Source organism: Trichophyton benhamiae (assembly GCF_000151125.1).
Source record: "Trichophyton benhamiae CBS 112371 chromosome Unknown contig01145.0, whole genome shotgun sequence".
In the NCBI taxonomy this organism is placed as follows: Eukaryota; Fungi; Ascomycota; class Eurotiomycetes; order Onygenales; family Arthrodermataceae; genus Trichophyton; species Trichophyton benhamiae.
This window is the reverse complement of record NW_003315111.1, coordinates 105,352-132,314: the sequence shown is the minus strand read 5'-3', so window position 1 is coordinate 132,314 and position 26,963 is coordinate 105,352. Positions and strand designations below refer to the sequence as shown.

The 26,963-nt window shown below is 49.2% G+C and overlaps 11 protein-coding genes across 11 annotated transcripts; 6 read left to right on the top strand and 5 right to left on the bottom strand.

The window, feature by feature from the left end:
- Positions 1-25: 25 nt before the first annotated feature.
- On the bottom strand, positions 26-1,267 carry ARB_05414 (uncharacterized protein; the record flags this gene model as incomplete). Its single annotated transcript, XM_003015971.1, has 2 exons — positions 26-691; positions 764-1,267. 2 exons carry the CDS (start codon positions 1,265-1,267, stop codon positions 26-28), a joined length of 1,170 nt encoding a protein of 389 aa, XP_003016017.1.
- A 3,249-nt stretch (positions 1,268-4,516) lies between these two features.
- Positions 4,517-5,894, top strand: ARB_05413 (uncharacterized protein; the record flags this gene model as incomplete). Its single annotated transcript, XM_003015970.1, has 3 exons — positions 4,517-5,041; positions 5,119-5,190; positions 5,361-5,894. 3 exons carry the CDS (start codon positions 4,517-4,519, stop codon positions 5,892-5,894), a joined length of 1,131 nt encoding a protein of 376 aa, XP_003016016.1.
- A 312-nt stretch (positions 5,895-6,206) lies between these two features.
- ARB_05412 (uncharacterized protein) lies at positions 6,207-8,357 on the top strand (the record flags this gene model as incomplete). The annotated part of the gene is made up of 1 exon (XM_003015969.1): positions 6,207-8,357. One exon carries the CDS (start codon positions 6,207-6,209, stop codon positions 8,355-8,357), a length of 2,151 nt encoding a protein of 716 aa, XP_003016015.1.
- A 215-nt stretch (positions 8,358-8,572) lies between these two features.
- ARB_05411 (uncharacterized protein) lies at positions 8,573-10,335 on the top strand (the record flags this gene model as incomplete). Its single annotated transcript, XM_003015968.1, has 2 exons — positions 8,573-8,599; positions 8,722-10,335. The coding sequence occupies 2 exons, from the start codon at positions 8,573-8,575 to the stop codon at positions 10,333-10,335; spliced, it is 1,641 nt and encodes a 546-aa protein (XP_003016014.1).
- A 178-nt stretch (positions 10,336-10,513) lies between these two features.
- ARB_05410 (uncharacterized protein) lies at positions 10,514-12,025 on the bottom strand (the record flags this gene model as incomplete). Its single annotated transcript, XM_003015967.1, has 1 exon — positions 10,514-12,025. The coding sequence occupies one exon, from the start codon at positions 12,023-12,025 to the stop codon at positions 10,514-10,516; it is 1,512 nt and encodes a 503-aa protein (XP_003016013.1).
- Positions 12,026-12,144: 119 nt separating this feature from the next.
- ARB_05409 (uncharacterized protein) lies at positions 12,145-13,202 on the bottom strand (the record flags this gene model as incomplete). Its single annotated transcript, XM_003015966.1, has 4 exons — positions 12,145-12,337; positions 12,397-12,699; positions 12,752-12,999; positions 13,062-13,202. 4 exons carry the CDS (start codon positions 13,200-13,202, stop codon positions 12,145-12,147), a joined length of 885 nt encoding a protein of 294 aa, XP_003016012.1.
- Positions 13,203-13,466: 264 nt separating this feature from the next.
- Positions 13,467-16,001, top strand: ARB_05408 (uncharacterized protein; the record flags this gene model as incomplete). The annotated part of the gene is made up of 1 exon (XM_003015965.1): positions 13,467-16,001. The coding sequence occupies one exon, from the start codon at positions 13,467-13,469 to the stop codon at positions 15,999-16,001; it is 2,535 nt and encodes an 844-aa protein (XP_003016011.1).
- Positions 16,002-16,364: 363 nt separating this feature from the next.
- ARB_05407 (ThiJ/PfpI family protein) lies at positions 16,365-17,087 on the top strand (the record flags this gene model as incomplete). Its single annotated transcript, XM_003015964.1, has 1 exon — positions 16,365-17,087. One exon carries the CDS (start codon positions 16,365-16,367, stop codon positions 17,085-17,087), a length of 723 nt encoding a protein of 240 aa, XP_003016010.1.
- Positions 17,088-17,518: 431 nt separating this feature from the next.
- On the bottom strand, positions 17,519-18,566 carry ARB_05406 (uncharacterized protein; the record flags this gene model as incomplete). The annotated part of the gene is made up of 4 exons (XM_003015963.1): positions 17,519-17,695; positions 17,793-18,218; positions 18,296-18,408; positions 18,485-18,566. The coding sequence occupies 4 exons, from the start codon at positions 18,564-18,566 to the stop codon at positions 17,519-17,521; spliced, it is 798 nt and encodes a 265-aa protein (XP_003016009.1).
- Positions 18,567-19,645: 1,079 nt separating this feature from the next.
- ARB_05405 (uncharacterized protein) lies at positions 19,646-22,544 on the bottom strand (the record flags this gene model as incomplete). The annotated part of the gene is made up of 5 exons (XM_003015962.1): positions 19,646-20,923; positions 20,960-21,538; positions 21,673-21,958; positions 22,071-22,472; positions 22,513-22,544. 5 exons carry the CDS (start codon positions 22,542-22,544, stop codon positions 19,646-19,648), a joined length of 2,577 nt encoding a protein of 858 aa, XP_003016008.1.
- Positions 22,545-22,715: 171 nt separating this feature from the next.
- On the top strand, positions 22,716-25,276 carry ARB_05404 (zinc metalloproteinase, putative; the record flags this gene model as incomplete). The annotated part of the gene is made up of 3 exons (XM_003015961.1): positions 22,716-23,243; positions 23,300-23,392; positions 23,453-25,276. The coding sequence occupies 3 exons, from the start codon at positions 22,716-22,718 to the stop codon at positions 25,274-25,276; spliced, it is 2,445 nt and encodes an 814-aa protein (XP_003016007.1).
- Between the last annotated feature and the right edge of the window lie 1,687 nt (positions 25,277-26,963).

The following is a 26,963-nucleotide window of genomic DNA, read 5'->3' as shown; positions in this document are numbered from 1 at the left end:
GGAATATCATATTGTGGATACCCTATTAGACGTCGCTGTCATCCTCGGAGCTATCCTCGGAGTTACTTGTTGACAGAGACACTGCTGCATGCTCCCTATTCTCTGCAGCGGCTGAAATTGTTGCTTTGGCGACTGCTGAATCGACACCGCTTAGGTATCTGGCAAGCCTCTCAATGGATGCTGGGAGTATAGCATAAACTCCCAGGAATGTGGCGTAAGCCGGCATTCTGATCACTCCTCCATTTCCGCTATCGATCATGGATATTATTTCGCGTGCCACTTGGACCGGCTCTAATACCGGAGCCCAAAAACTATTCGGTGTTTCCAACCCTTCAAATAATGGTGTGGCGATTTGTCCAGTTTCTACCAGAATGGTTTTTATTTTCTTGGAGGCACCCAGCACCCGTATCTCTGCATCTATAGTTCTATGTACTGCAGCCACTGCGGCTTTTGAAGCGGTATAGTCTGACAATCCAGCAGCCGTAATATGGCCTAGAACAGAGCTGACAGTGACGATGGTACCCCCTGTCCGAGAGGATAGCATTTCTGGGAGGAATGTCTTGAGTGCATGGAAATGGGAGAGAATGTTTGTTTTAATAGTTTTCTCTATCGCCTGGTCTGAGAGGAAGAGCAAGGGAAGGCCATTGATAGCTGTTGCCACGCAGTTCACGAAAACCGTTGGCCTTCCTAGCTGTGACCATAATAATTTTAGTTAGTAAACGACAGACAGCCAAAAAGAGAGAGAAGATATATGGTGACATACGTCCTTCACTATTTTCTTCGCCACCTCCTCAACCTCGTTCTTGCTGCTCATGTCACATTTATAATATTCCAGGCTGGGGAATTCATCCCATCTTACGTATCCACTATCGTCGACTGGGTCCTTTATATCCAAGACAGCAACGCTCACCCCGCGCATTGCATATGTTTCGGCTATCGCAAGTCCAAGTCCGCTAGCGCCACCCGCAACTGTAATAACCTCCTTTTTAAAATCGACATTGCGCGGTAAGCCGTAGGCTAAGCGCTTGTTTATATAGGATAACACAAGAAATGTGCTCAGGCAAATAGCATATGCCGCAGTAATGAGAAACGAGGGATGGGAATATGGTGTGGCTTGGGCGACAAGGCACAGGGGTATCAACCAAGCAATAAACGGATGAAATACTGTCTTCTTGAAGACATTCACAAGTATATCAAATGTTACGGCGGGGTGACTTGGTTTATGTGCCGATAACGGCACGCCACTTCGCTGTTTCGTAGAAGGCATTGCTGTGGTATGGAAATTATGGGAGCCTAGTCAGTACATAGAAACCACATACATATCAACAATATTTTAGCTTAATAAATTTATATTAAAAAAATGGTAGACAATAGTATTCTCGTTTTAAACTAGAAACGATCTCATATGTCACGAAAATGTCAGATATCAAAAATACATGCCGACGTCTGAACAAGCGCCGCTGGTTATTAACTAACCAAGTTAGGCTTAGCGTTTTCTCCATTTCAACTTGGCTTGGAATAAAAATAAACACGGAGAAATTTCTCGTTGACCGATTTTCCCAAAGGAAACTTCACGATTCTTGCATCCCACTACAATCACCTAGTCTCTCAGCAGTTAGCCCTGCCTTACCTGGCATGCGATATCCAGCTTCTAACTGACGTTGGTAAGAGACTTGTCGCAAACGTTGAGACTCTCCAGGCGTTAGCTGCAACTTTATCCTGCTGTTAGCAAGATATTTCACCAGCAGCCTCTTAGTGACTTATACATACATATACCTCCACCCCGATGGCGTGTATCAAGATAGCAATCCAAATTGCCATTCCGAAATTAACCCCTATAGCTGCCGACACATTCTCATCTCCACCATTGAAATCTGCAACGACAATCGCCTGTTGTTGGGGATTTGATCCGTCATAAAACGTTGAACAGGCCGGATACTTGCTCAAGGTCTCGTTGTGGCCGAGAGTATAATCAAGTTTTTCACATGGCCAAACTGCATTATACCCACCAATAGCAGTTATTATTGCGGCAGCAGCGGAAAATATGAACCTGTTAGTAATAATTGCTCCCATCTACCATATTTATATTAGCAGTGATCAGAGATGGGCGTATAGGGCGAGGGGTTGTACGTAGACAAACGACCTGATCATCCACGCCCTGTGCTGATCAATCTGGAGCTTTTTGATGTTATAATAAGCAAGTCCAATCCCAACAGTCGTCATTAGCACAAGGGCCCCTATCCCCGCTTGTATGTCCAATGTGCCGCCAAATGCCCGCCGTGCGATAACAAGAGCACCAACATTGGAGATGAGTACCAGAAGTATGATCAGATACCCAGAAATTCGGTGCCACATGATAAATTTGTGTCGGATTATAGGAACAAATTGGAAGCAGACCAGGAATGACGCCGCTGCATCAATTCAAGTTAGCTTGTAATAGGAAATAAAACACGTGAGGAAATATCCAGGAGATAAGAACCAAGCTTACGCAAAATACATCCCAAGTGAAGAATTATCCCAACATGGTACCGAGTTTGCTGGAGGTAATAGAAGCATTCACCTGGCGCAGCATTCCCTCTCTTGCAAAAATCGCCTCTGATGTCGAGGTATTGGAAGCGCGCCAGGGTAAATCCCATAAGCGCCCCAACAAGAACGAAAACTATGTTGAGATCAGCTATGAAGATATTGACTTGAAATTTGAACACTGACATAAAATGAAGTTATACCCCTTGGAAAACCCAACTGGTTGATACAACTTTCGAAAGAATAACTTGATAGCTTCAGTCATCTTTTCAATCTTGAGTAGAGGAGACTTGATATTGGACTTCGAATCCAACTTTGAGGATGGAATGTTTGCTCTGTAGAATATTTGTTGCATTCCTCTCCATGACGTTTCTTCCCAAGCCCTTTATATTCCAATTCTCAAGTGAAGCTGAGACGAATATGAGCTACTACGTTCTTCTTTCCTACAGTTACCCCTAGACATCTTTTGCGCCATACAAAGTACTACGTAATGGGCCAACGTATGTTTATTTAGCTTGAACTTCGACTGCCTGAAGCTGGAACTACAAAGAGCATCGTGATTCTATTTTTAGCTACAAACTCAAGGTTTAGATCGAACCTTAAATTAGCGCTTATGTCACGTGGTATACATCGCGCAATAGATTTCCCAAAAAGGAATAAGTAACTTCGTACAACTCAACACCTGGCGCAATTACCACCTTCATTCATCATCGCATTATTATAAATGCAAGAAAGATGGCGCCTTATTTTCCCTCGCTGCCGGCGCAAATGGGTAGTGAAAGAGGAATTTGCGTTTTTACCTGAATTATGAAGCAAGATGCCAAAAATATCTGCGGGATGCAACACTTGCCGAAAACGAAAGAAAGGTGTATGTACTATGAAATCACAATCCTCATACTGGGTACCTGCAAGCTGACGAAGAGTTGCAGTGTGATATGCAGCGGCCTTCATGTGGCCAGTGCAAGAAATTAGGCCTTCCATGTGGAGGTTATGGACGGGAGCTCAAATTTATCCATACTTCCAACCAGCCATGCAAGCAAAGCGAAGTCCACGCAATCCCAGGTAATGCAGTGTCATGCTCAAATAAATTTCGAAAGAGCAGCACAGTTATCTGCAATACCACTGGACAAGCATTGACCGGTCACGTAGAGACCCTGTCAAAATCGGTTCTTGTCGGGTCATGTCCCGGATTGTTTTTGAACATTTTTCTCGGAAATATTGGAAGCAGTACGGAAAATTTAAGCCAATCATGCTTTACTGGCTGGTTGGTTACAGCGTCTCAGAGTAATTATGAGAACCCGATATTACGCAATGCATTGCTTGCCTTGGGCCTCGCGAGAGTTGGTAAACTATCACATGATTCAAGAATCGTGTACAAAAGCCAGCAATTCTACTCCTCTGCCTTAGTGCAATTATACCAGCGCCTCAATGTCAACTCAGAATGTTTGGGTGACGAATCACTGGCAGGGATTATGTGCTTAACCCTCTATGAGGTACTGCAGAACCCAATCTCGGGCTATTCGCTGCTTCATCTACTAATTATATCAACAATCTAGGCTATTGAAGGCTCTCCAATGAGAGGCCTTGGCTGGGCAAGTCATACTGATGGTGCCACGCGGCTCATAAAATTACAACCGAATTCTTCGAAATGGACGGACTTCAAGAGAAAACTATTTCTCGGTCTGCGTTACTTTGCTGTGAGTACTATATTCCCTTGACTGTAGTTCGTTGTACGCTACTAACTCATCCTAATGGATAGGTAATCCGCGCTATCGGTTCTCGACATCCATCCTTTCTTGCGGACCCCGAATGGACGTGTTTACCTTGGCTACAAGCTGGAACTCAGCACAGCCACCAATTACTACAACTATTAGCCGCAATACCATCCATTCTCCAAGAAATTGACATGATTCGAGACGATCACTCATCCTATCTTCCGGTCAGAGTTCAAGAAGTCTCCAGGAAATGTTGTGACCTGTTGGAAAACTTAAGAATGTGGAATATTTCGTTTCAAGATAATAGAGGATTGCTACTTTGGGAAATGCCCTCTGTGATTTCGATCAAAAAAGGAAAGGGCTTTACTAGAGAACACCTCCTATTCTCCACTTACATTCATTTCCTTGACACAGAGACTGCCCATTTGCAGATGCTTTACTGGACTGCTCAGCTGCTGATTTGCAACAACCTTTGGTTGGTATACCAGTTTGTGTCAGGACATGAGAATAGATCATGGCATAAAATAAATGAGCCGATAGTCAACTCGCGCCTGGATTGTTGTGACGGGCTTCCTTATCGCATGCCGGAATTGCCATTATCCGCGTATGAACTACGTGCGATCGCTGTCAATATTGCTCGGTCTCTGGAATATTTCCTTACTCCAGAATTGATGACGATCGGAGTAACCATGTTCGCTTTCCCAGTCACTGTTTCTTTGGGGTATTTCCAATATTTTGACCTCCCTGAAGCAAAGTGGTTTGATTTTGTGTTTGAGTATATTCTGAATTCTTCCGGTATAGATGTAGGCGGATTCCTTGACGCTGTTGCTAACGAAAATTCACTCCGCCTGGTTAAGATTTAGATGTATGATATATTTAGATTGGTATCAGAATATCCCTAGGAATGAACCATCTGTTATTGAATTCTTTTTCTTATCGTTTCTCTTCTGGGGTGAGTATGACTCTGACAGAGGATTGTGGCCAAATCAGTTGTTTATTGGCTAATAAGGTAATTTTACGAACGCTGTTGCCTAATTTCCAAAACATTGGCTCGCCGGTTTTTTCGCCCAAGCAACAAACGCATCATAAACCACTGGAAAGCAACCTACACAGATCTAATAGCCATTTACCCGTCAAATCTACCTGTTCAATAAACGAAAATACACAAAACCAAAAGCTATGGCGAAATGTTCACTCTCTGCGTGGAAAATTATCCCCCAATTTTGCAGTACCTCAATACCCCAGACTATTGAATTTTACACGAAATCACTCTACTTTACCCTCGGAGGAACACACCCGGATGACGATGCAAATACGGCCCCGACTTTTTGCTCAGTATTTATCGGGAAAAAGGCGGATGCCAATATATACTTTTTTCAAACAAAGTTGTCATCTTCAAGGCCAACTGAAACAGAGGATAGAGGTGCCAGTGAAGACAACCAGGAAATATTCCACCCGTCTTCGACGATGATTGCTCTGGGAACCGCGGAGCTAGACGAATACTACGACATTCTGGTTGAGGAAGGGAAAGTCAAGATTACCGAGCCTATCGAGGACAAGCAATGGGGTTATCGACAGTTTACTTTGGAGGATCCTGACGGCAACAAGATCACCTTTTTCAAATTCTTGGAAGGGGGAAATCCTGGGTCGGAATGAAGGTATCCAATATAGCCTGTGGATGGAATGTTCATCGCCTACCTCCGGGAACTGGTGTTATTCTATATCATTTTTTGAGCGGTAGAGATGGAGATTTGAAATGAAACCAAATTCCTGAGCTGCGTTGTAGCTTGTCTTATTGGCCAGAATTTGTAATATCACGTGATTATAATTAAGTGGAGTGGAGCTGGAGCTTGGCCATCAAACCTTAAACTGCTTTTCGAAAATCCAAAAAAAAAAAAAGAGGAATTGAAGAAGCTGAGCGGAAGGAGAAGAATATTGAGAAAATATCGTCGCCATATAAGCAGAATCATGCCTCGCGAAAAGAAGAAAAGAGGCCGTCGGGCAGAAAAGTCTCAATCGAAGCGCAAAAGAGAAGATGAAGAAGTGTCCGATTCACCAAAGCGACAGCGAACTACGAACGAAGACAACGATGCCCTAGCAGGAGACGACTACATTCCCCTCGATACCCACGATACTGAAAAGGAGCAAGAACAAGGGCAGGAAGATGACACCCCTTTCTATGGGCTTCTTGACACGGAGGAGCAGGAGTATTTCTCAAAAGCCAGTCAGACATTGGAACTCAACTCTTTCGAAGACGACGACGACAAACGACTGTTCATTGAAAGCGTTTACACTGAAGCCAAAGGGAAGGAATTGAAGATTGCTTGCAGCCAGTCTTGCTCCAGACTCATGGAAAAATTGATTGCAATGTCTACTCCAGCCCAGGTAAAGGCTCTGTTCGAGAAATTCTCGGGCCACTTCCTACACCTTGTTCAACATCGCTTCGCGAGTCACTGTTGCGAGTGTTTGTTCATACGCGCAGCGCCGATTGTGACGTCTGAGATGGAAAAACCCAAAGATAAAAAGAAGGATAGGAAACAAACCATAGAAACCAATGGAGAGGATGGGGAACTGGACGAGCCAATAAATCAAAAACCTGCTATGGATTTGTTCCTAGGCGTCGTCTCAGAGCTAGAAGGGAATTGGGGGTATCTGCTCACGGAGTCATTTGCTTCGCATACGATACGGGTCTTGCTCCTTATATTGGCCGGTGAACCACTTGCTGATCATTCAAATGCGAGGGTACTTGCCAGCCGGAAAAAAGAAAATGTGGATTCTATCACGTCAACGGCTCAGGCAGAGCTAACGATCCGGGAAAGCAGACAAGTTCCTGCGGAGTTCAATAACACTCTAAGAAAAATGATATCAGATCTGAGTGCTGGCCTGAATTCTACCTATCTTCAGGCACTTGCCACCCATCCTATTGGAAGCCCTGTTCTTCAAGTCATTCTTTCAATAGAGCTTGGGTGTATGGGGAAAGAAAAAGTCAAGGACAAATCTTCTGTTTTCCGTAGGCTTATACCAGACGATACCCTTGAAACAAAGGAGGAGGGTGTGAATTTCCTAAACAGTCTGTTCTATGATCCAGTTGGATCACGACTACTAGAAACGATTGTTCGAGTTGCTCCGGGAAAATTCTTCAAAACATTCTACAAAACAGTCATTCGCGAAAGGATCGGCTCTTTGGCGCGAAATGAGATAGCTTCATATGTTGTTATCAAAGTACTGGAGAGGGTGAGCAGAGAAGATCTTCAATCAGCAATTGAAAGCATTCTCCCTGAAATACCTTCACTAGTCCAACGGTCAAGGCTTAATGTTATCAAAACAATAATAGACAGGTCAACAGTTCGGAGTGCTGATACTACTTCATTGGCTAAGGCATTGGAATCAGCGTATGGCGAAGATGGCCTTGTTCGCCTCAAGACGATTCTAGGCGTTGAGGCAACAGACAAGGATGCTGAATCAGTGAAACCAAAGGCTGCAACTTCTGCTCAACATCTCCATGGATCGCTTTTGGCACAATCCATGTTACAGGCACCTGGCGGGCTTGCAACAATGATACAAACCAGCTTTCTTGCTGCACCAGTCGAGATACTAATACAGATTGCGAAGAATCCAACAGCATCTCGTGCCCTTCAAGAGGCTCTTAAGCCTTCGAAGTCCAACACTCAATTTCGTCGACAATTGTTACCTCGATTTTACGGACAGATGTGCGATTTGTCGCTGGACAACAGTGGCTCTCACGTTGCCGACGCGCTCTGGGATGCCACCTCTGACCTAGTATTTATCAAGCAAAGATTGGCACAAGAACTAGCGGACAACGAATCCGCCCTTCGCGACTCGTTCTTGGGTAGGGCTGTATGGAGGAATTGGTCGATGGATTTGTACAAGAGAAAACGGGGGGAATGGATGTCAAGAGCGAAGGGGCTAGACAACACCAGAGTCTCAGCACCAACTGCCGATTCGAGCGCCGAGCCGGCGAAGAGCAAGCTCGACCTCGCCAGAGCGCGATATGCGGCAAGAGCCGAGCAACAGGAGAAGCCAGACAGCAGGGAACAAGGCCCTCGCGGCAAGAAGCAGGCCCTGTCGGCGCCGAGCGGCCTTCTGAAAGCGCAGTAAAAAGCCGCAGCGTCTATGACGTCACGCCATGTTTATCTTTACGTAATGTCGATGACAAATTTTGTTGGCTGGAACTTTACTCACGTGATACAGCAAATAGACCTATGTAGCAATCCAGGTATATATCAGATCGCAGCCACATCCAACATGAAACCACCCTTCCTATGCCCTCTCGATTGTCTGAAACGAGTTCAGCGTGTCTCCAATACGATATAATGGAGCGGCCTGAAGAAGTGCGGAAAGTGAGTCTCCCAGTGGTCTCTCCATCGTGACACCAGCTCTGGCCTTGTAATCATTTGGATAAGCATTAAATTACCAGAATAATTAGCTAAAGGATGTCTTTTAGGTCTTAAATTCCGTCCAGGAACGCGTTGTTGGATTTGTTGAGCAGGCAGATCGCGCGTCCCAGGTACCAGGACAGAAGAATAATGATGATTCTCGGCCAAAGATTCTGGATTTTAAGCCCCCGGAAGAGCTCAAAGCAGTGTTTAGTGAAGGCTTAACAAGCTCAGGACAGGGACATGATGGGCTTGTTCGAATTGTAGATGACCTTCTCAAATATTCCGTCAACACATGGCAGCAAGGATTTCTGGACAAGCTTTACTCATCACCAAACGCTCCTGGGTTGGCCGCAGAGTTACTTCTTGGGACATTGAATGCCAATGTGCACGTCTACCAGTCGGCCCCAGCATTGACGGTCATCGAAAAAGTGACCACAAGACGATTTGCTGAGCTTTTCGGTCTTACAGGACCCAACGCTGGCGGAATCTCTGTCCAGGGAGGGTCTGCATCCAACACTACAGCAATCGTTGTAGCAAGGAACACTCTATTTCCCGATACCAAGAAGAATGGAACGGGTGACCATCGATTTGTTATATTTACCAGTGCGCATGGGCACTACAGCATTGAAAAAGCTGCGCAAATGATCGGCCTAGGAAGCAACGCGGTTCACAGTGTACCTGTCGACCGTGAAGGACGAATGATTCCACAGAAGCTTGATGAGGAGATTCAGAAGGCAAAGGACGATGGTAAAACTCCCCTCTTCGTCAATGCCACTGCCGGGACTACTGTTCTAGGGACATTTGATCCATTTACGGAAATCGCGGGGATTTGCCGCAAACATAAAATCTGGTTCCACATTGATGGTGCTTGGGGAGGTGCTTTTATCTTTTCTAACCGCCAGAAACACAAGCTTGAAGGTTCACATATGGCTGATAGTATTGCCATAAATCCTCATAAAATGCTTGGAGTACCATTGACTTGCTCGTTCCTATTGGGCGCCGATATGACTCAATTCCACGGATCAAACACGCTTCCTGCAGGGTATCTCTTCCATAACGATGTGTCTGATGGCTCCGAGGTATGGGATTTGGGTGACTTGACTTTACAATGCGGCCGTCGAGGTGATGCCCTGAAAATGTTCCTAAACTGGAATTACATCGGCTCATCAGGATACGAAGAACGAATTGATGCTGCAAGTGATGTCGCTGTCCATCTCTGCAACCTCATATCGGAATCCCCGGATTTAATTCTCCTTAGTGAAAATCCACCACCATGCTTTCAAATATGTTTCTTCTATGCACCGTTCAAACAGATGGTCCACAGTTCCGACAAAGTGGCAGATGAGGCAGAACGTGGAAAACTTAACGGAGAGATTACTTCCATGATTGCCGATGATCTGATCGAACAAGGATTTATGGTTGACTATGCACCACCAGCTGCAGCCCAAGTTGAAGGAGACGGCAAATATCTTAGATGTGTCATCAATCTTCACACTAAGAAAGAAACAGTCGAGCGACTCGTCGAAGTAGTCTTGCAATTGGGTGCCAAAGCGGTCAGGAAGCAGCGTGGACTCGAGTTGAACGGGACCTTTGTAAATCCGAACCAGGCTCCAGCACCTGGCCAGCGACCAAAGCACCCTCTTGAGATGGGTCGTGGGCCTCAAGGCGCTCCGGCTGCCTCGGATTTCGTGCTTTGAAGTTTTTCTGTGATGTACCTACAATGTATACCTGGCTTTATTGTTTCCAAAAGCGTCGGCATTGTTACCTTCAGTGTATATAAGATTTGTGAAAAAATAGAATATAAAAGGGTTGGTGAACTGAGAATCTTTCATTAACATATATGCATCATGTTTTAAGTTGTAGTTTTGGGTATATCTAACTGCGAACCTCAACTCTTCTCTCCAAAACCGATCTTGCATCAGCTTCAGTCAATGTGTCTATACAAAGCTCAGATAAAACACCTCGTGCGCTTTCATTATTGGCAAAGAGCCTCTTTTCAGCTTCCCATAAACCAAGCGCTGTTCCAGCAGCATCACTAGTGTCTGGTGGTTGATCTTTTCCTGCTTTAATTTTCAGGTTCAGGATGAATAAACCGTCCCGTAGCTTTTTCATTGTACGTGCTGCGAGTTCTTCACCGGCCTTTACACCTATAGCAGCATCTACCGTGTCGCAGATATTGGAGATATCGACAGAGAGCTGTGCCGCGCCGGAAGTAGAGAAAGAGTTCCGCATCAGTATGTTATCCCAAATGTACGTCTGAATAGCGAGTAGGACGTGGTTAGCAACGCGGCGCCTTGGGGCAATAGCTAGCGTGCGGGAGAGAAACGAAAAGTCAGCAGTGAGAAGCCGTAGGGTTTGCACAAGATCTACTGAGGGTGTGGTAGGAGTGCTAGGGTCATCAGAAGACGAGCGCAGAGAAGCCCAAGTGGACACCTGATTATAGGGCCGTAGGGAGGTCTGAACGTTCGAGGCTATTGTAGATTGGATTATAGATTCAGATCGCATTCGAAGGCGGCGGTATGCTGCAGCCGTCTCATCGAATAGAGCACCTTCCGCTGCATCGCTGGGGTGATCATGGTTGTTATTGGTGACCGACGATGAGGTTCGTGCTGCAATCTCTGACACCGATAGTGCGCCGGCCACCGGCTTTCCGGTCTGGCCTTGCCTTGCTACCCGGTCCTGGAGCTCATACCAAAGTTCAAGGAAGAAAACGTCATCTCCCCAGTCTTGCATCTTCTTCTCAAGATATTCGGCAGATCCAAATATTCTGCATAGTCTCTCTAGGCCAGAAACTCCGTCTAGATTAGGTTGGCCGGCTGAGGAACCCTGTACCGTGCGCCCTATGGCGGATGTCATAGCAAGGTATGCTTCTAGACCAGAATGTAGCCTGCCGTGAAATAAGTCGAAGATGGTGATTTGGATATCGATTAGGAATCGAAGCTTCTGGCTAAAAGACGACAATGGTCGGTAAAGCTCCGTGACATTCTCCAGGAGATCATTAACTCGGAGAGCTGCCTTTGTCGGCTTGGTTGCCGTGGGTGCTACTCCATCATAATCAATTTCACCGCCATCTTCGGCATCAATGATACTTTGGTATCGTGCCAGGGCGAAATTCTTCTCTACCTGAAGCCATTCAGAGAACCAATTCTCTTTTGTTAATATTTCCCAGGTTATTCCCTTCCATGCATTTTCTTCCATTGCATTCGATGGATAAGACCAGGACGACTTAAGTTCATTATCAAAATTCATCAATTCATGAATTAAATGGCTGAAAGCTTGCGGGTGCTTGGATACCGTCGGCAGTAGACTCAATGCTTTTTGCCGTACCATTGGCAAAAGGGAGGATATAAACGACGAGACGGCGTCTGAGTATAGTGACCGGAGCATTGGAGCGCCATTAAGTGCTCTTCTGTTCAATATTGGTTGCAAATATGCGGAAAAGAACTCAGCATGAGTGTTGATTAAATCCAATACATGGGACATGAAGTATTCTGGCTTGGGGCGGGTTAGTAAAAAATCAACTCCATTGTATTGCGGGAAGACGATAATACCTTGTCTAGCCTATTTGTAGGTCTGTCACCGCTGAAGTGATACTTAAACCGAAGCTCTAGGGGTCGAGACATGACTTCTAGGGGAAGTAGAATCGGCAACTCAGACTGGTCTTCGGGGCCTTTTTTAATTGTGACGCTCCCAAAATCACTATATGGGTCTAGCTTTCAGCATATTGTCACGTTGAAAGGACTGATTTATATACTCACGGCTCCTGGAACTCTAGGAGTAGATCACACCAACGCATCCATTCATCGATCAATGATTCCGTTGGAAGTTCCTTCATGGGCCACTTCATTTTGTCCAGAATATTTTGTAATTTATCCGTATATTCCACACGAATGGAGTCTTTTAAACTCCCCGAGACTTTCATTACATAGTCAAGGAGGTACGGAGTTGCCCCTTCAACAGTATCCTGGCCAGTTGATATAGACGTCTCAATGGAACGAAGCTGCGCATATGATCGTAAGGCATCATGCGGGGATGATTTCATGGTCTTCATCGCATCCTTACTACAAACACGTTAACCTTGTTTCTTAGCATAATGAGAACATGAGTACATACTTCAATTGATCAACGGAGCTTAACAACTCCAAATAGCCTTGAGACACATCAAGTCTCTGTAATCTAGCAATGCTATCTTCAAATTTGCGAACCGCCTCATCGCTGTGTTCCGATTGCGTCACAACCAGTAAGCGACGGTCTATATCAGCCTGGTGTTGTTTGAATGCCTCTGCCTCTTTTCGAACCGCCTCCGCATGCTCATTCGAAGCCTTCGTGGCATTTTTAAGGATCTCCTCCGCTTCCCGTAGCTAGAGAATGCAAACGATCTTAGTCTAGTAAATACTTCGATGGATGTAAGGGGGCCAGTTACCTGTTGTCTCTGGATATCTTGCTGCTCTTGGAGGCTCTGAAGAAGGGTATCCAAACTCTGTAGGTCTTCGATGCTCTGGATCTTATCATTCACGAAATCAACAAGCCTTGTCGCATCTTCCGCTGATAAGTTACCTGCCATATTTCTTATACAGGCGGATTCCTACGCCAGAGAGTAAAGCAGCAGGCTGGTTGATAGTTAGTTATCGCTTGGTGTTATCTTTTAGTTAACTACTTGCGGAGGCACAAAACTCGTGGTCTCTTGTCACTCGGTCTTGGCACCAACAACACCTTAACTAGTCATCTTCCAATGATCAACACGATTTGGTAAACATCATAATTCTGGCCTCTCCATCAGGCATCACTCACCTGGGAGATCCAAGGCCAGAATGCAAAAGCATTTATAATGGCCGGTCCTTTAAAAAAGAAGAGAAAGGTTGATTCGACTGGGGTGCCGCAGAATACCCGGAGCATTGCTTCATATTTTCGTGCAGGGAATAAAGCAACGTCCTCGCAAATCATTAGCACCGAGCATCATCGGCTTACGGACGAGCAGCTGGCCCGGAAGCTTCAAAAAGAATGGAATAAAAAAAGCCAGGATGAATCTGAATCTTCCACTCCTGGTCATAGAGCAACGGAAAACCTTCAAGAAGAAAAACTGCGAGCGTCTGATGAAGTAGCTGATGCGAGCTCAAGCAGCGACAAAGGCAGCTTAGCTGATACTCCAGCTCTTACACCCGGAAAAGAGAACAAGCCCAAGGGAATACTATCTCTACAGAGCTCTTCAACGGCTGAGGATACCATATCATTTTCATTGCCTTTTGATCTTAGTCCGTTGGAATTCGATCCACATGAACAAAAGGAGAAACTCCAGGCACACTGGGATGCGGAAGGCGGGAAAGCATCGTATGCCATTTTAGCTCGTGCCTTTTCTCTTGTCAATGGCACACAGAGTAGGATTAAAATAGTGGACATTCTTGTGAACCTTCTTAGGCTTATAATCGTTGGTGACCCGCAGAGCCTTCTTCCCGCGGTGTGGTTGGCAACAAATGCATTTGCTCCGCCCTACGTACCAATTGAACTGGGGCTAGGAGGGTCTGCCATATCCAAAGCATTGAAAAGAGCATATGGGCTGGATAACCAGGGTCTCAAAGCACTTTACAATAAACATGGCGATGCTGGCGATGTGGCCTTTGAAGCAAAGAAAAAGCAGTCATTTACGCTGAGACGACCAAAGCCGTTAACCATCAGAAGTGTATACGATGCGCTGATGAAAATTGCGAACAGCAAAGGCACAGGAAGTCAGGAGACAAAGCAAAGAATTGTCGAGAAATTGCTCCAAGACACGCGAGGTGCAGAGGAGAGTCGATACATCGTTCGTACACTTGTTCAGCATCTCCGGATTGGAGCTGTTAAAACGACGATTTTGATTGCACTTGCAAGAGCGTTTCTCTACTCAAAACCGCCGGCAGCCACATTTCCCCTACGTTCGCGCGCAGAGCTCATGAGCTTGAGTAAAGAGGAGTTATCAAATATCTACTCCCAGGCTGAAGAGACTATCAAAGCTTGCTATGCCCGGCATCCTAACTACAACATGATTGTTCCATGTTTATTGGAAAATGGGGTTTCTGCTGAACTTCTTACGAAATGTGGCATCACATTACACGTTCCTTTATTACCTATGTTGGGTAGTATTACACGGGACCTTCCGCAAATGTTAACCAGGCTACATGGCCGATCCTTTACCTGCGAGTACAAATATGATGGGCAAAGGGCACAGGTACACTGCGATGCAGCGGGGAAGGTCTCCATTTTCTCTCGCCATTTAGAACTCATGACGGATAAATACCCGGACTTAGTGTCTCTTGTCCCTCAGATTCGATCTGGAGCTGTTTCTAGCTTTATTATGGAAGGTGAAGTGGTTGCTGTTAATAATGAAACCGGAGAATTGCTTCCTTTTCAAACACTCACGAATCGGGCGAAGAAAAATGTGGAAATAGGTAGTATCAAAGTCAATGTCTGTTTATTCTCTTTTGACTTGATGTACCTGAATGGACAGCCTCTGCTTGACAGAACATTCCGGGAAAGACGAGAACTTCTAAGGAGTTTGTTCGTTGAGATCCCAAATCAATTTACATGGGTAAAGAGTATAGATGCATTCCCATCTGATTCGGACGCTGTTCTGAACTTTTTCAATGATGCCCTTCAAGTAAAATGCGAGGGCATAATGGTTAAAGTTCTGGATGATAAGCCAGTTGACCGCCTGTTGCAGGCAGAAGATACCGCCACAGCTCTTGGTGATGGTGAATTACTACCTCCCGAAGAGGATAAAAAACAAGAGTCTACGGATACTGCTGAGAAGCAGCGAGGGAACAGGAAACGGCCGCTGCTGTCAACATACGAGCCTGACAAACGCCTCGAATCTTGGCTTAAAGTGAAGAAGGATTATAGTGCTTCTTCGGAGACCTTAGACTTGATTCCCATTGCGGCATGGCATGGCCAAGGTCGAAAGGCCAAATGGTGGTCTCCAATACTTCTTGCTGTGCGAAATCCTGAAACCGGCTCTCTCGAGGCAGTTACCAAGTGTATGTCCGGTTTCACTGATAAGTTTTATGAAGCGAATAAGGAGAAGTATGCGGAAGGCAGCGACAATATAATCTCACGGCCAAGCTACGTGGAGTACTGTGGCGAGCCGGAGGTTTGGTTTCAACCTCAGGAGGTGTGGGAGATGGCCTTTGCAGATATCACGCTGAGTCCTACGTATACTGCAGCCATAGGCCTGGTTAGTGATGAACGCGGGCTGAGCCTTCGATTCCCAAGGTTCTTGAGAGTGAGAGAGGACAAGAGCATTGATGAAGCTAGCACATCCGACTATCTTGCCCATCTTTGGGACAAGCAGGCGGAGAGAGCAAAGGTGGCGGAGCCTCGAGCTGGGGATTGAACTTGACACATTCCTTGACCAGAGACGGACCATATAGACCTATCACTATACAAGCACTTTTCCACACGGGCAACGCACCCACTGGAAGCGAGAGTGGAATGTCGAATGTTGATATTGGCGTATATAGATCTAGCACCTATTACGTCATACAGAGGCCCAAACAAGCGAGGTCGTGAATATAGCAACAACCAGTCCGTTGCATAAAGATAGGGATTGCCACTAGACCGTCATTAGTCTCCGTAGAGCATGCGGGATAAATGGCATCTCGATGGCAGATTTCTGTATACCCCGATTTCTCCAGGAAAAAACACACTACTGTCAACAATAAGTTAGACCATACTTTGAAAACAACAAACAAAAAATATGCCTTTGCCACGGAGAGCTTTGATTGCTGTTACCAGCGCCAACCCTCACTTCTACCCCGACGGGAAGAAGACGGGGCTGTTCTTCTCCGAGGCCCTACACCCGTTTGATGAGCTGCAGTCAGCCGGGTTCCATATCGACATTGCCTCGGAGACCGGGACCTTTGCCTTTGACGAACATTCGTTGGAGAAGAAATTTCTAAACAAAGAGGACGAGGAGGTGTTGCACAACGCCAACGACCCATTCAACAAGAAGCTGAACAGCCAGATGTTCAAGGCTGGAGACCTGTCTCCGCATGAGTACGGTCTGTTCTTCGCTGCCGGGGGCCATGGGGCATGCTATGATTTCCCTCACGCAAAGCACCTACAGGCCATTGCCTCGGACGTCTACAACCGCGGCGGCGTTGTGGCAGCCGTGTGCCACGGCCCAGCTATACTGGCCGGCGTTAAGAACCCCGAAGAAGAGCCTGTGGTGAAAGACAAGACGGTCACTGGCTTCACTACTGAGGGTGAGCTCGAGCTCAAGGTGATTGATCAGATGAGGCAGGACAAGGTTCATACGATTGAGGACTGCCTGGCGCCGACGGGAGCTCACTACGAAGCTCCTGCCAGTGCATTTGACAACTTTGAGAAAGTTGACGGGCGGATTGTTACGGGGGCGAATCCTGCCAGTGCAAGGGATACGGCGAGAGATGCTATAAAAGTGTTTGATGGGTTGGATTAATTGGGGGGAAGAGAGAGGGAAAAAAAAGGCATCAATTATCGCCGTCAACCAAAAAGTTTGATTTCTGCTGCTGGGATTTATCTCCTCTCACTGAGTTGGACTTTTTTTCGGTTGTATATCTACCTACCTATTCGAAAAGTGTATCACTACTGTGAGCTAGCATGCCTCTCTGCAATATAGTTCTTTGATGCACAGGCCCCTTTTTGGCCATTGGGTTATCCTGTCATATATCAATGAAGCACTTCTATGAAGACTACACCTAATTAGATTGATATATAACACTGGTTAAGTTGACTCTAGTCGAATATATATATATATATCTACGTAACACTCAAGTGAATTTACCGTTCACCTTTTATCTCATGGTACTATAAGAAGGGTAAGACTACGCAGAGAACTCCCAGTCCTCGGAGAACCAACCAAACTGGATGTCAGGGGTTACCCTTGAAGATATCATCGTAGTGCGAGATGGTAGTCTCAGGACGTTCCTTTTGCAGGTAGTATGCATGGACAATCTCCTTGATCTTGGGATGGGACCACATACGTTTCATCCACTCGAGAGCTTCCGGGGTAGCACCGGTGAGAGGCAGATTATAAGATCGGAAACGCTGAAGCACGAAACAGTCAGACTTACCACTTGCAATAATAGAAACAAAAAGTAGTGGAACAAAAAAAAGGGAGAGAGGGGGAGAGGGTTCAACCCACCCATAAGACCGGCCAGAAGAAGGCATCCGCAATGCCGAACTTCCCAAACAAGAAGCCCTCGTCTTCGCCCTCCTGGCCGAGCTCGGCAAGCCTGGCGCGCGAGAACCGTCTGCTCTGGCCCCAGAGCTTCAGACAGTTCCCCACCTCTCTGGCCGCGCCGTCATACAGAGGTATGGCGCCGGTGTACTTTGCCAGAGCATTGGTGGGGTAAGAGGCCCGTAGCACGGTGCAGAGGCCAGAGTGCATCTGTGCGACTGCAGTGCGGGCCTGGGCGCGCAATGCAGCGTCCTTGGGCCAGAGGGGCAGGTCGGGGTATGCTTCAGCGAGGTATTCGCATATGGCGAGGGAGTCGTTTATTTGGAACTGGGGTCCCAGAGCAGGCACTTCTAGCGCGGGCACCAGGCCGGATTTCGATAGTTTGGTGGACTAGAGTAACGTGTAAGAGAGGGGGCGGGGGGTATTATACTGCTGTACGCTGTGAACAATGGGGATGTAGAGGGTACCTCTGGGAGAGAAAGCAGGACGGACTGGTGCGGGATGCGGTAGTAGTCGAGCAGCACAGCTACACGAGCAGTCCAGCCTGGGAGAAAGAAGAAGGTTAGGCTTGGTTGGCGGACTAGTAGACGGAACTATTTGATGTTTCTGTTTTTTGCAAATTTCATAGTCTAGGGGGGAGGGTAAGAGAAACACACTGGAGTAGCGGGTGTAGGCTCCAATGAGCTTGAGCTGGCTCGGATCGTGGTCCTGGTCCTTGTCCTGGTTCTGGTGCTGCATGACGGTGGTGTTTGTTGGATGTGTTGGATAGTGTGTCTCTGTGCAAGCGCGGGAGATGGAGCTGTGCGACGTCGAGGAGTGCTCAACTCCGGCTCGAGGAGGGTCGTACGCCCTTTATATACTAATAGAAAAATAACCCGGGCATGAGTCAGTCCTGTGCTCCCCACGATTTGATCGATGGAAGGACTCCGTCCCGCTTACTCTGATATATTCTCCGCGCCAGTCGATGGAGTCCACATGGATACCGAGCAGGCGAGTCGAAGTGCCGCGGCCGGCCAATGGTGCGTGCTGCCGCGGTGGCCCATCTCGTATCGAAAGCGATGCTGACAAACGCGATCTCGACCTCGGAGTTCACATCGTCTTCTCTGCTTCTCTTCGATTGCAATTGATATCCATTATATTTTCAGCAATTCTTCGGTGTCGTCGACTTGTTGTATCTTCTTCTTCTTTTGGATATCTCGAGATTCACGAGTTGATGATGACATAATATGAATGTATTACATAAGACACAATCTCTTACATAACCAACGCGAACCTGACGCGTCGACGCGCCTGACGCGATGATGGGATTTAGAGTTTGACGCGAAAACAAGGAAAAAGAAAGATTTTGATAGAGAAAGAGAAAGAGAAAGAGAAAGAGACGACGATGAAGCCACGACGTCATTATTGAAAAGGACGAGAAAGAGAAGTCGATAAAGTATTCAGTATTCAGTCATGGTTGGTCAGGGACCGGCGACAGGCTACGGAGTACAGGCTACATACATACAGGCTAGGCAGAGCACTCCAGACATGGATAACAAAGTGACCGTAGTGTTGGGGAAGAGAAGTAAGGTAAGGCGAGGGGGATATTAAGTATGTTTAGCAGATGGCAGAGAGGTAGATGGAGAAGAAGTAGAAGTAGAAGTGCAAAGGGGGAAAGGGGGAAAGGTGTTGTACAGCAAGACAAGGAAGAAAAGAGAATAACCTGACAAACAAGACCGCCGAGTGTATCTGGTTCATGTATCTGCATCACAGGTAGATCGAACGGAAGGAGGTAGGGAAAAAAAAAAAGAGGAGTAAAAGGAAGAGAAAGCAAAGGATTATATGGGCAACTCCTCGCCGAGCTGTAGTGCTAGACCGGCCGCACTGGACGAAGCAGGGCCAGCATGGGTAGAAGCGTTGTGACGCTTGATCGAGCCTCTGACGGGGCTGGGGGGCGCGAGGGCGTCAAAGTTGAGTCTCTTGCGGACGTCCTTGGTGGTGCGAGGGGTGCGAGGAGTGCGCGAGACAGCTCCCCCGGACGCAGAGGCAGTAGTATTATTAGTAGTAGCCGCAGCGGTGGCGGCGGTGGTAGTGAGCGGGGTGCGAGAGGACCATCCTCGCTGGGCCGGGCTGGGAGTGACGTTGACAAAGTCTGCAAAGTTGAAGGGCTGGGAGGGCGTGGGCGTGGAGAGCAGCTGGTAGGGAGCGGCGTGCTGGGTTGGCGGCGTCGAGGGGAGGAAGTCGTTGCCGCTAGCAGCACCAGCAGCAGTAGTTGTCGTTGTCGTTGTTGTTGTAGTGGCAGGCTTGCCGTTGATGGTTGCTGGCGTGGGCGAGTTGGCGAGGTAGAGGAGCAGGTCTGCGCCGGAGCCTGAAGCTGCAGCGTCGTCGTCTGCGTGGGTGAAGCGGCTGCGTCGGGGAGGCGGCGTGCATGGTTGCTGTTGTTGTTGGTGGTCTTCTTCTTCTTCGTGATGATGGTGATGAAGATGATGAAGATGATGACGCCGGGATGATAGCTGGGGGTCAATGTCGGTGCTGTCGATGTCGGGATCAGGGATGGTGTCTGTCTCGGAGACGAAGGAGGGCATGGCCTGGTAGGTCCGTCGCTGGTGCTGCCGTCTGACCAGGGGGGAGGAGTGCGGCGCAGCGGAGGCACTGCTGCCGCCGTTGAAGGACAGCCGGGGCATTTTGGGGACAGTCTGACGGCGGCGCCCCGAGTCTCCTCTCTCTCCTGCTGTCGCTGCCGCCGCTGCGAGTGCAATGGCCGGATCACAGCGCCGTCTCTTGCGCGAGCTGCCGCCGGAGGTCATGCACTGCATCGTCTTGATGTCGAAGGTGGCGGCGTGTCTGCTGCGGGCGGACCGGGGCAGCTCCCTGCTCAGCATCGGGGAGCGGACGGGCGAGGAGGTGAAGGGCGTCGAGTAGCGGGCGTCTGCCGAGTCCGACGAGGAGCAGTCGGAGCCTGTCTCGCTGGGGAAGCCATTGTGCTGGCCGTAGAGGTGTTGCTGCTGTTGTTGCTGCAGCTGCTGGCTCTGGGGGCGGCTGTCGGCGTCTGAGTCGCTGTCTCTGCGGAGGCCGTGAAGGCGCTCGTAGCGGACTTTGGCGAGTCCCAGCCGGTCCTGGAGATTCAGCGAGACCTACCCAACGTTAGTTACTGGAGAAGAGCAGAATAGAAGAAGAGAAGAAGAAGAAACGAGGCCTACCTGGGCGATGTCAATCTTGTGGATGGCCTTCTTTGCAGAGGCGGAGGGCGAGGTGATGGACATCCCGGCTCGTAATCCAGCGTCCAAGTCGACCAACGCCGTCTTCTCTCTCTCTCTCTTCCTCTGTATCCTTCTCTGTATCCTATCCTCTATCCCGTTCTGTATTTGCTGTCTGTCTGGAGTCTCTGTCTGGAGTCTGTCTGCAGGGTTTTTCTGACGTATCGCGGAGTCAGGGCGCGCCAGCAGCCACAGGGACAACTGCAGCAAATTGACTGCCTCTCTGCCGTCTTTCTCTTCTCCTGCTGTCTCTCTCTGCTGTCCAACTATCTCTGTCTTCTCGCTGCTGTCTGCTTCTCTGCTGTCTGTCTGTGGAGTCTGGCTGTGCTGGCAGAGGAAGAAGAGGAAGAAGAAAAGACAAGCAAATGGAAGACGGCCAGCCACTAAGCAACCAAAGAGCCAACCACTCAGCAGCCGCAGCCAGGACAGGCACAGAAGCCAAAGCGATGCAGGGACAGGGACTTCTCTCTTCCTCTACTATTATCTTTGCTCTATGATCTCTACTCTTCTATCTCTATCTCTGTCTACTTTGTCTCTATCTCTGTCTACTTTGTCAATTGACTATAGATCTATCAATTGACTATCAAATCGTCTCTGTCGACTATTACATTGGCATTGCCACTGCGACAGCCTGCGAGCTGCGTAATGCCGGCCTGAGTCTTCCGCATCTTCCTGCGACGGCCGGGCTGATTGGCCCTGCTGCTGCCCTGCTTGCGCTGGCTTATGCCTGAAATTGCTGAAAAGCTGCCCCAGCAGGCTGCCGTCCCAGCCAATCTGCAGCATCGCTGGCTGCCGCTGCTGGGTCCCTCGATGGAGCTTGCTGGCGTTGCTTTTGGCCGGTGAAACAGGATCGCCCAGAGTCTTATCGTGACAGTCAAGCCGATGAGGTAGAAGCTGTACAGTAGGCATAGATGAGGTAGAAGCCGATGAAGCCGCAAGCTGTAGATAATAGAGATTCAGTCAAGCCGTAGGTAAGACTTAGCTGGTCCTCTTAACGGAGGCCAACTGGGATGCTGCCATCTTTGCCCCGGGGCCAAACTGGATCTCTCCAAGGCCGTCTTCTTCTCCTGCCTGGCTCTTCTCCGTCTCCGTCTCTTGTCTAGCTGTCTCTCCTGTCCGTCCCTCTGGCTGTATCTCTGGCCGTATCTCTCGCGGGCTGTATCTCTGGCTGCTGTTTCTTCTTCCTGCCGCCACCCTCAGGCAAAGCAAGCATGTCCCAGCAGCTCCTCTCCTTTTGCTGCCCTCTGCTGCCCCTGTCTCCATCCTGATCATCCTCGCTGTCTCTTCTCTCTGTCTCGCTGTCTCTGCTGTCTCTGCTGTCTTTTCTGTGTCTTTTCTGCGTGAAAAAGTCCCGATGGTTGAGCCTGCCAGTCGACGCAGGCCAGTGAAGACGTCCTCCTCTTCTTCCCTTAGTCCTTATATATAAATATAAATATATAAACAATAACATAGAAGAAGAGAAGAAGAAGAAGAAAGACATCCAGCTGCTGGTTGCACTGCAGGCTTCACACCAGAAAGACTATTCCCTTCCTGCCTGCTTCCTCCCAGCGTCCTCCCAGGCCTGGTCCGGCTCCCTCGCGTGCCCTCAGCCATCGAAGACTCCAGACATCGAGACATCGTCAGTCGAAGTCGCCCAGCCAAAGGACTCGCGATGGCCTCTGGCTCTGCTTCAGGCGCTGCCTCTGCCGCTGCCTCTGGCCCTGGCGAGAAGAAGAGCTCCGGCATGGGCTTCTTCAGGGAGCTTCGCCGGCGCTCCAAGGCTGGGTTTCACTCGAAGCCGGCATCGCGAGCGCCCACCGTCCCCGTCCCCGTCCACGTCCACGCCTCGCCTTCGCCTTCGCTTCCCTCCAGCAGCGCCGGCGAGTCCCTCGTCAACGGCAGCAGCAGTCCCAGCGGCGTCCTCGTCAACGGCAACGGCAATATCAATATCAATGGCAATATCAATGGCAATGGCAATGGCAATGTCAACGGCAATGGAAATGTCAATGGCATCTCCAAGACGTCGACCGCGGACTCGTCTGTCCACAGCAGCAGCGGGAACACCCCTCCGCCGTCCATCAAGCCCTCGCTGCTCTCCTCCGGCCATCTTCCCTATCAGTCCAAGTCTGAGGGATGGCTGCCGCCGCCGCCGCAGCGCACAGTGCCCATCTCCTCGCAGTCGTGTCGAAACAGCATGCTCGTACGTATTTTATACTTGTTCTGATAGCAGTGATAGCAGGCTAACAACTCGCCCAGGGCGTCAATCCAAGCGCCGCCAGCTCGACCAAGAACATCGCTCCCAGCTCGCCGCTCGCCCCCCGAGTGCTCTCGATATCCGACAACTCCTGGGTCAGTGAGACAAGCCGGAAAAAACGAAGAGACAGATGCTAATAATAGGTGTTGCTCTAGGTCAACCAGAAGCTGCTGCTGCTGTACGGGACGATAGGCGACCGAGACCCCCAGAAGACCCCCCTCGATGGCAGCATCACCGTCCACCACCTCCAGGACGCCTCCTTTCCCGCCATCTCCTGGCCGGTCCGCGCCTCCTGCTTCAAGGCCCTCGTCCACCTCGTCCCGGGGCCCAACCGGGTCCGTCTCGAGTACGTCTCACCCAAGCAGGCCCCCTCGGCGGCGCCCCATACCGCCTGGATCAACGTCAACTACCTCCCGCTGGCCAACTCGCCGCCGCTGCAGCTCGCCATCCTGCTCGGCTCAGACTCCCAGGCACACTACGACGCCGCGCCCGCCAGCAGCAAGAAGGCCGCCAACGACCTCGACCATGCCGTCCGCAAGTTCAGGATGGCCGCCTATCTCTGGCAGGCCTTCACCGGCGAGCAGATGTACAGACACAACTTTGGCCGCAGATGCTTCCACTTCGAGGAAGAGTGGCAGACCGGCAGCCTCAGCGGGCGAGACCCCGAGAACAGCATCATGCGCAGCGAGGCAAAGGTCCATATCATCCGCTGCGACCAGACCGTCCAGCAGCTAAGAGCACTGAGCAGTGCATCTACTTCTACTTCTACTTCTACTGAAGACGGCCTGTTCAAGGTCGCCATGGACGCTGTGCGCAAGTACTTTGACCTGCGTCCCGGAGAGCAGCGCTACGTCTCGGCCCTCTTGCTCGACACCCACTGGGACAGCAACACCAAGTCCCTGACGGCTCATGCGGCCCTGGGATCCTCGCAGTCCGCCGATCTCAAGCTCGCCCTGTTCGGCTCCCACGGCCTGCACAGCTACCCGGCCTGTCTCCAGGATATCGTCCCTTGCTTCTCAGACTGCGCCCGCACAGACACCGCCTACGTTGCCAACCACAACAACGAGTGCGGCAGCAACTGGGAGACCGCCAGCTCCTCGCTCGGCCGCCACCTGCACGAGGTCGGCCACCTCTTCGGCTGTACCGACTCAGACTCGGGAATCATGGGCTCCGACTACCTGCGTTTCAACCGCACATTCATGACCTGGGAGCCCTACTCGACTCGCACCAAGGAACAGGGCGCTCGTCTGCTCCTCCAGCCAGACGAATGCCGCTGGAACCGTCTCGACGCCCTCAGATTCCGCTTCCACCCTTGCTTCAAGATGCCCAACGACCCCAGCTGTCCCTCCTCAGACATCATCCAGCTCTGGTCCGTCGACGGCGAGAAGATGCTCGCCACCTCCAGTGCCGGCATTGCCTTTATCGAGATCTTCACTGCCTCACAGACTGATACCCCTGCTGCCTTTATCGAGTACGTCGATTCCAGCGCAGGCAACAGCGGCATTCCAAAGGAAGCCAGCTTCACAGAGGCCGAGATCAGAGCCCAGCTGCCCGACAGCTCCAGAAAGTCCAAGCTCGTCCGTCTACGCATCTACTCGGGCTGTCTCTCCGTTCTCAACGTCCCAGACCTCTCCGTTCTGACTGCCAGCAAGGCCAAGGACTGGTGCGTCAAGATACCCACCGTCACCGGCAGTGAACAGGCAAACTACCTTCCATACATGCCGCCAGACACTCTGCAGGGCTCTCTAGAGAAACAGGACGTCTTCTTCGAGACAAACAAGCCTGTCACTACGATAAGAGTGTATTCAACGGAGAAACCCGGTTCGGATCCTGGCGGTTCGTCCAGGACAACAATTGCAGGCATTGAGTTCCGCTATGAAGACAGCAGCAGCCAGCTCTTTGGCTCCAGGGGGCAGGCCATGATTGACGACGAATACACAATTGGTAAGTTCTTCTCTCACCTCTTCTCTCTACTTTGACTATATCTAACTGCTTAGAATCACGGCGAGGTGAAATGATGATGGGCTTCCATCTCCGCGCCGATAAAGACGGAGTACACGGCATTGGGATTCTTACTAGTTTCGGGAGACGGTCTGGCGTTTATGGATGTTCCAAGGCAACTCAGGGGTATGTCCACACTCCCTACTCTCCTACTTTATGTTTGTCAATGCTAATTTCTCCAGTGGCACTCTGGTCACCCCCAAGGGTTTTAGAATAACGGGAGTCACAGGCACCGTAGGCACAGGCATGAACCCCGGCATCATGGGATTTTCTCTTATCATTGCGCGATAGACGGGAGGGAGGCATTCGTCTGCATCTAGATCGTTCTCAACCCACTCTACTACTTACATCACCAAGCATCAACAATGCCAATCCCTGCACCCCGTACATACCAACGGATTTTTTCTGGTACGCTAAGGGAGGTTCATGCTGCGCTATGGCTACACTACGCTGCGCCGCCTCTACCATCGAACCCATGGATCGGAGCAGCATCCATAACTCAACCCTTGCATATTTGATTTGATTCGACTTTCACTACTACATTCTTCTGTTTTTCTTTTTTTTTTCTTACACTCTTCACTGGCACCGACCCTCAGGCCCAGCATCAAGCTAGCCAGCCTACTTTTTTCCCCCCCAAATCCTCCTAACCTCCCCCTCCCCCCTTTTCTTTCAATCAATCTCTTCTATCTACATCCGGAAACGCGAGCACGTCCTCCATCCTTCTTCTCCACTAACTAACACTAATCCCTTCCCCCCCTTCCTCGAGGCTCGTGCACCGTACCAAACATTCCATGATCGCTGGAGGCTCAACTCACGACAACCAGACGAGACCAGCAGCTAACAACGTCCAGACTTGAGCTCCTTTTTTTTTTTTTTTTTTTTTTTTCCCTTTTCTGCTTCTCTTTGTTATCCTTGCTGCCTTCTGTTCACTTATCATTCGACGTGCAATGAGCGGGGGAGGGAGGCGGAGGGAGGTTACATCAATTACACCTTTACACGGTCCATCTATCTCGATCACCGATCTCAAACCGTGGATTGGCTGCACGACCCAGACTCGTACCCCCCTCTCGCTCTGCTGCGTTACTTCTTCCCTTTCCACGCTTTTACTCTGCTTCCTTTACTCGGTACATCGTCGGCTTTTTTCCCTTTGGCTCATTTACAATTCCCCCGGTGCATAAGCATGAGCATGAGCATGAGCCCGGCTCGGCTGGGCTCCCTTTCGTCGCGCCACCCCTTTTCTCATTTCTCATTTCGCCCGTCTCGACCTGCAACCTCCCGTCCGCTCTAATCAAATATCACACCAGGCAACAACCCAGCCACACAGCATTAATTCCAAATTCCAAAAAAAAAAAACTTCAAAATTAAAACGGCATCTAGGGAGGGGGGAAATACCAGGGAGATGGGTAGGCTTTGTGGTAAATTATGGGAGGACTAAGCCTAATACTGTTCCTTTTTTTCTTCCTCCTTCTCCTGCTTCTGCTTCCTTCTACTTCTCTTCTGTTTACACAATATGGAGCATGTGGTTTGTTCTGTTCTTGTTACCTACCAACCTACTTACACTCTGTTCTACTTTACTTCTTACTACTTCGCTTCTGCTCTCTGCCGTTCCTAGTTGCATTACATACTTACTTAACACCCCCTGGACGGTACCAAACAAAAATACTA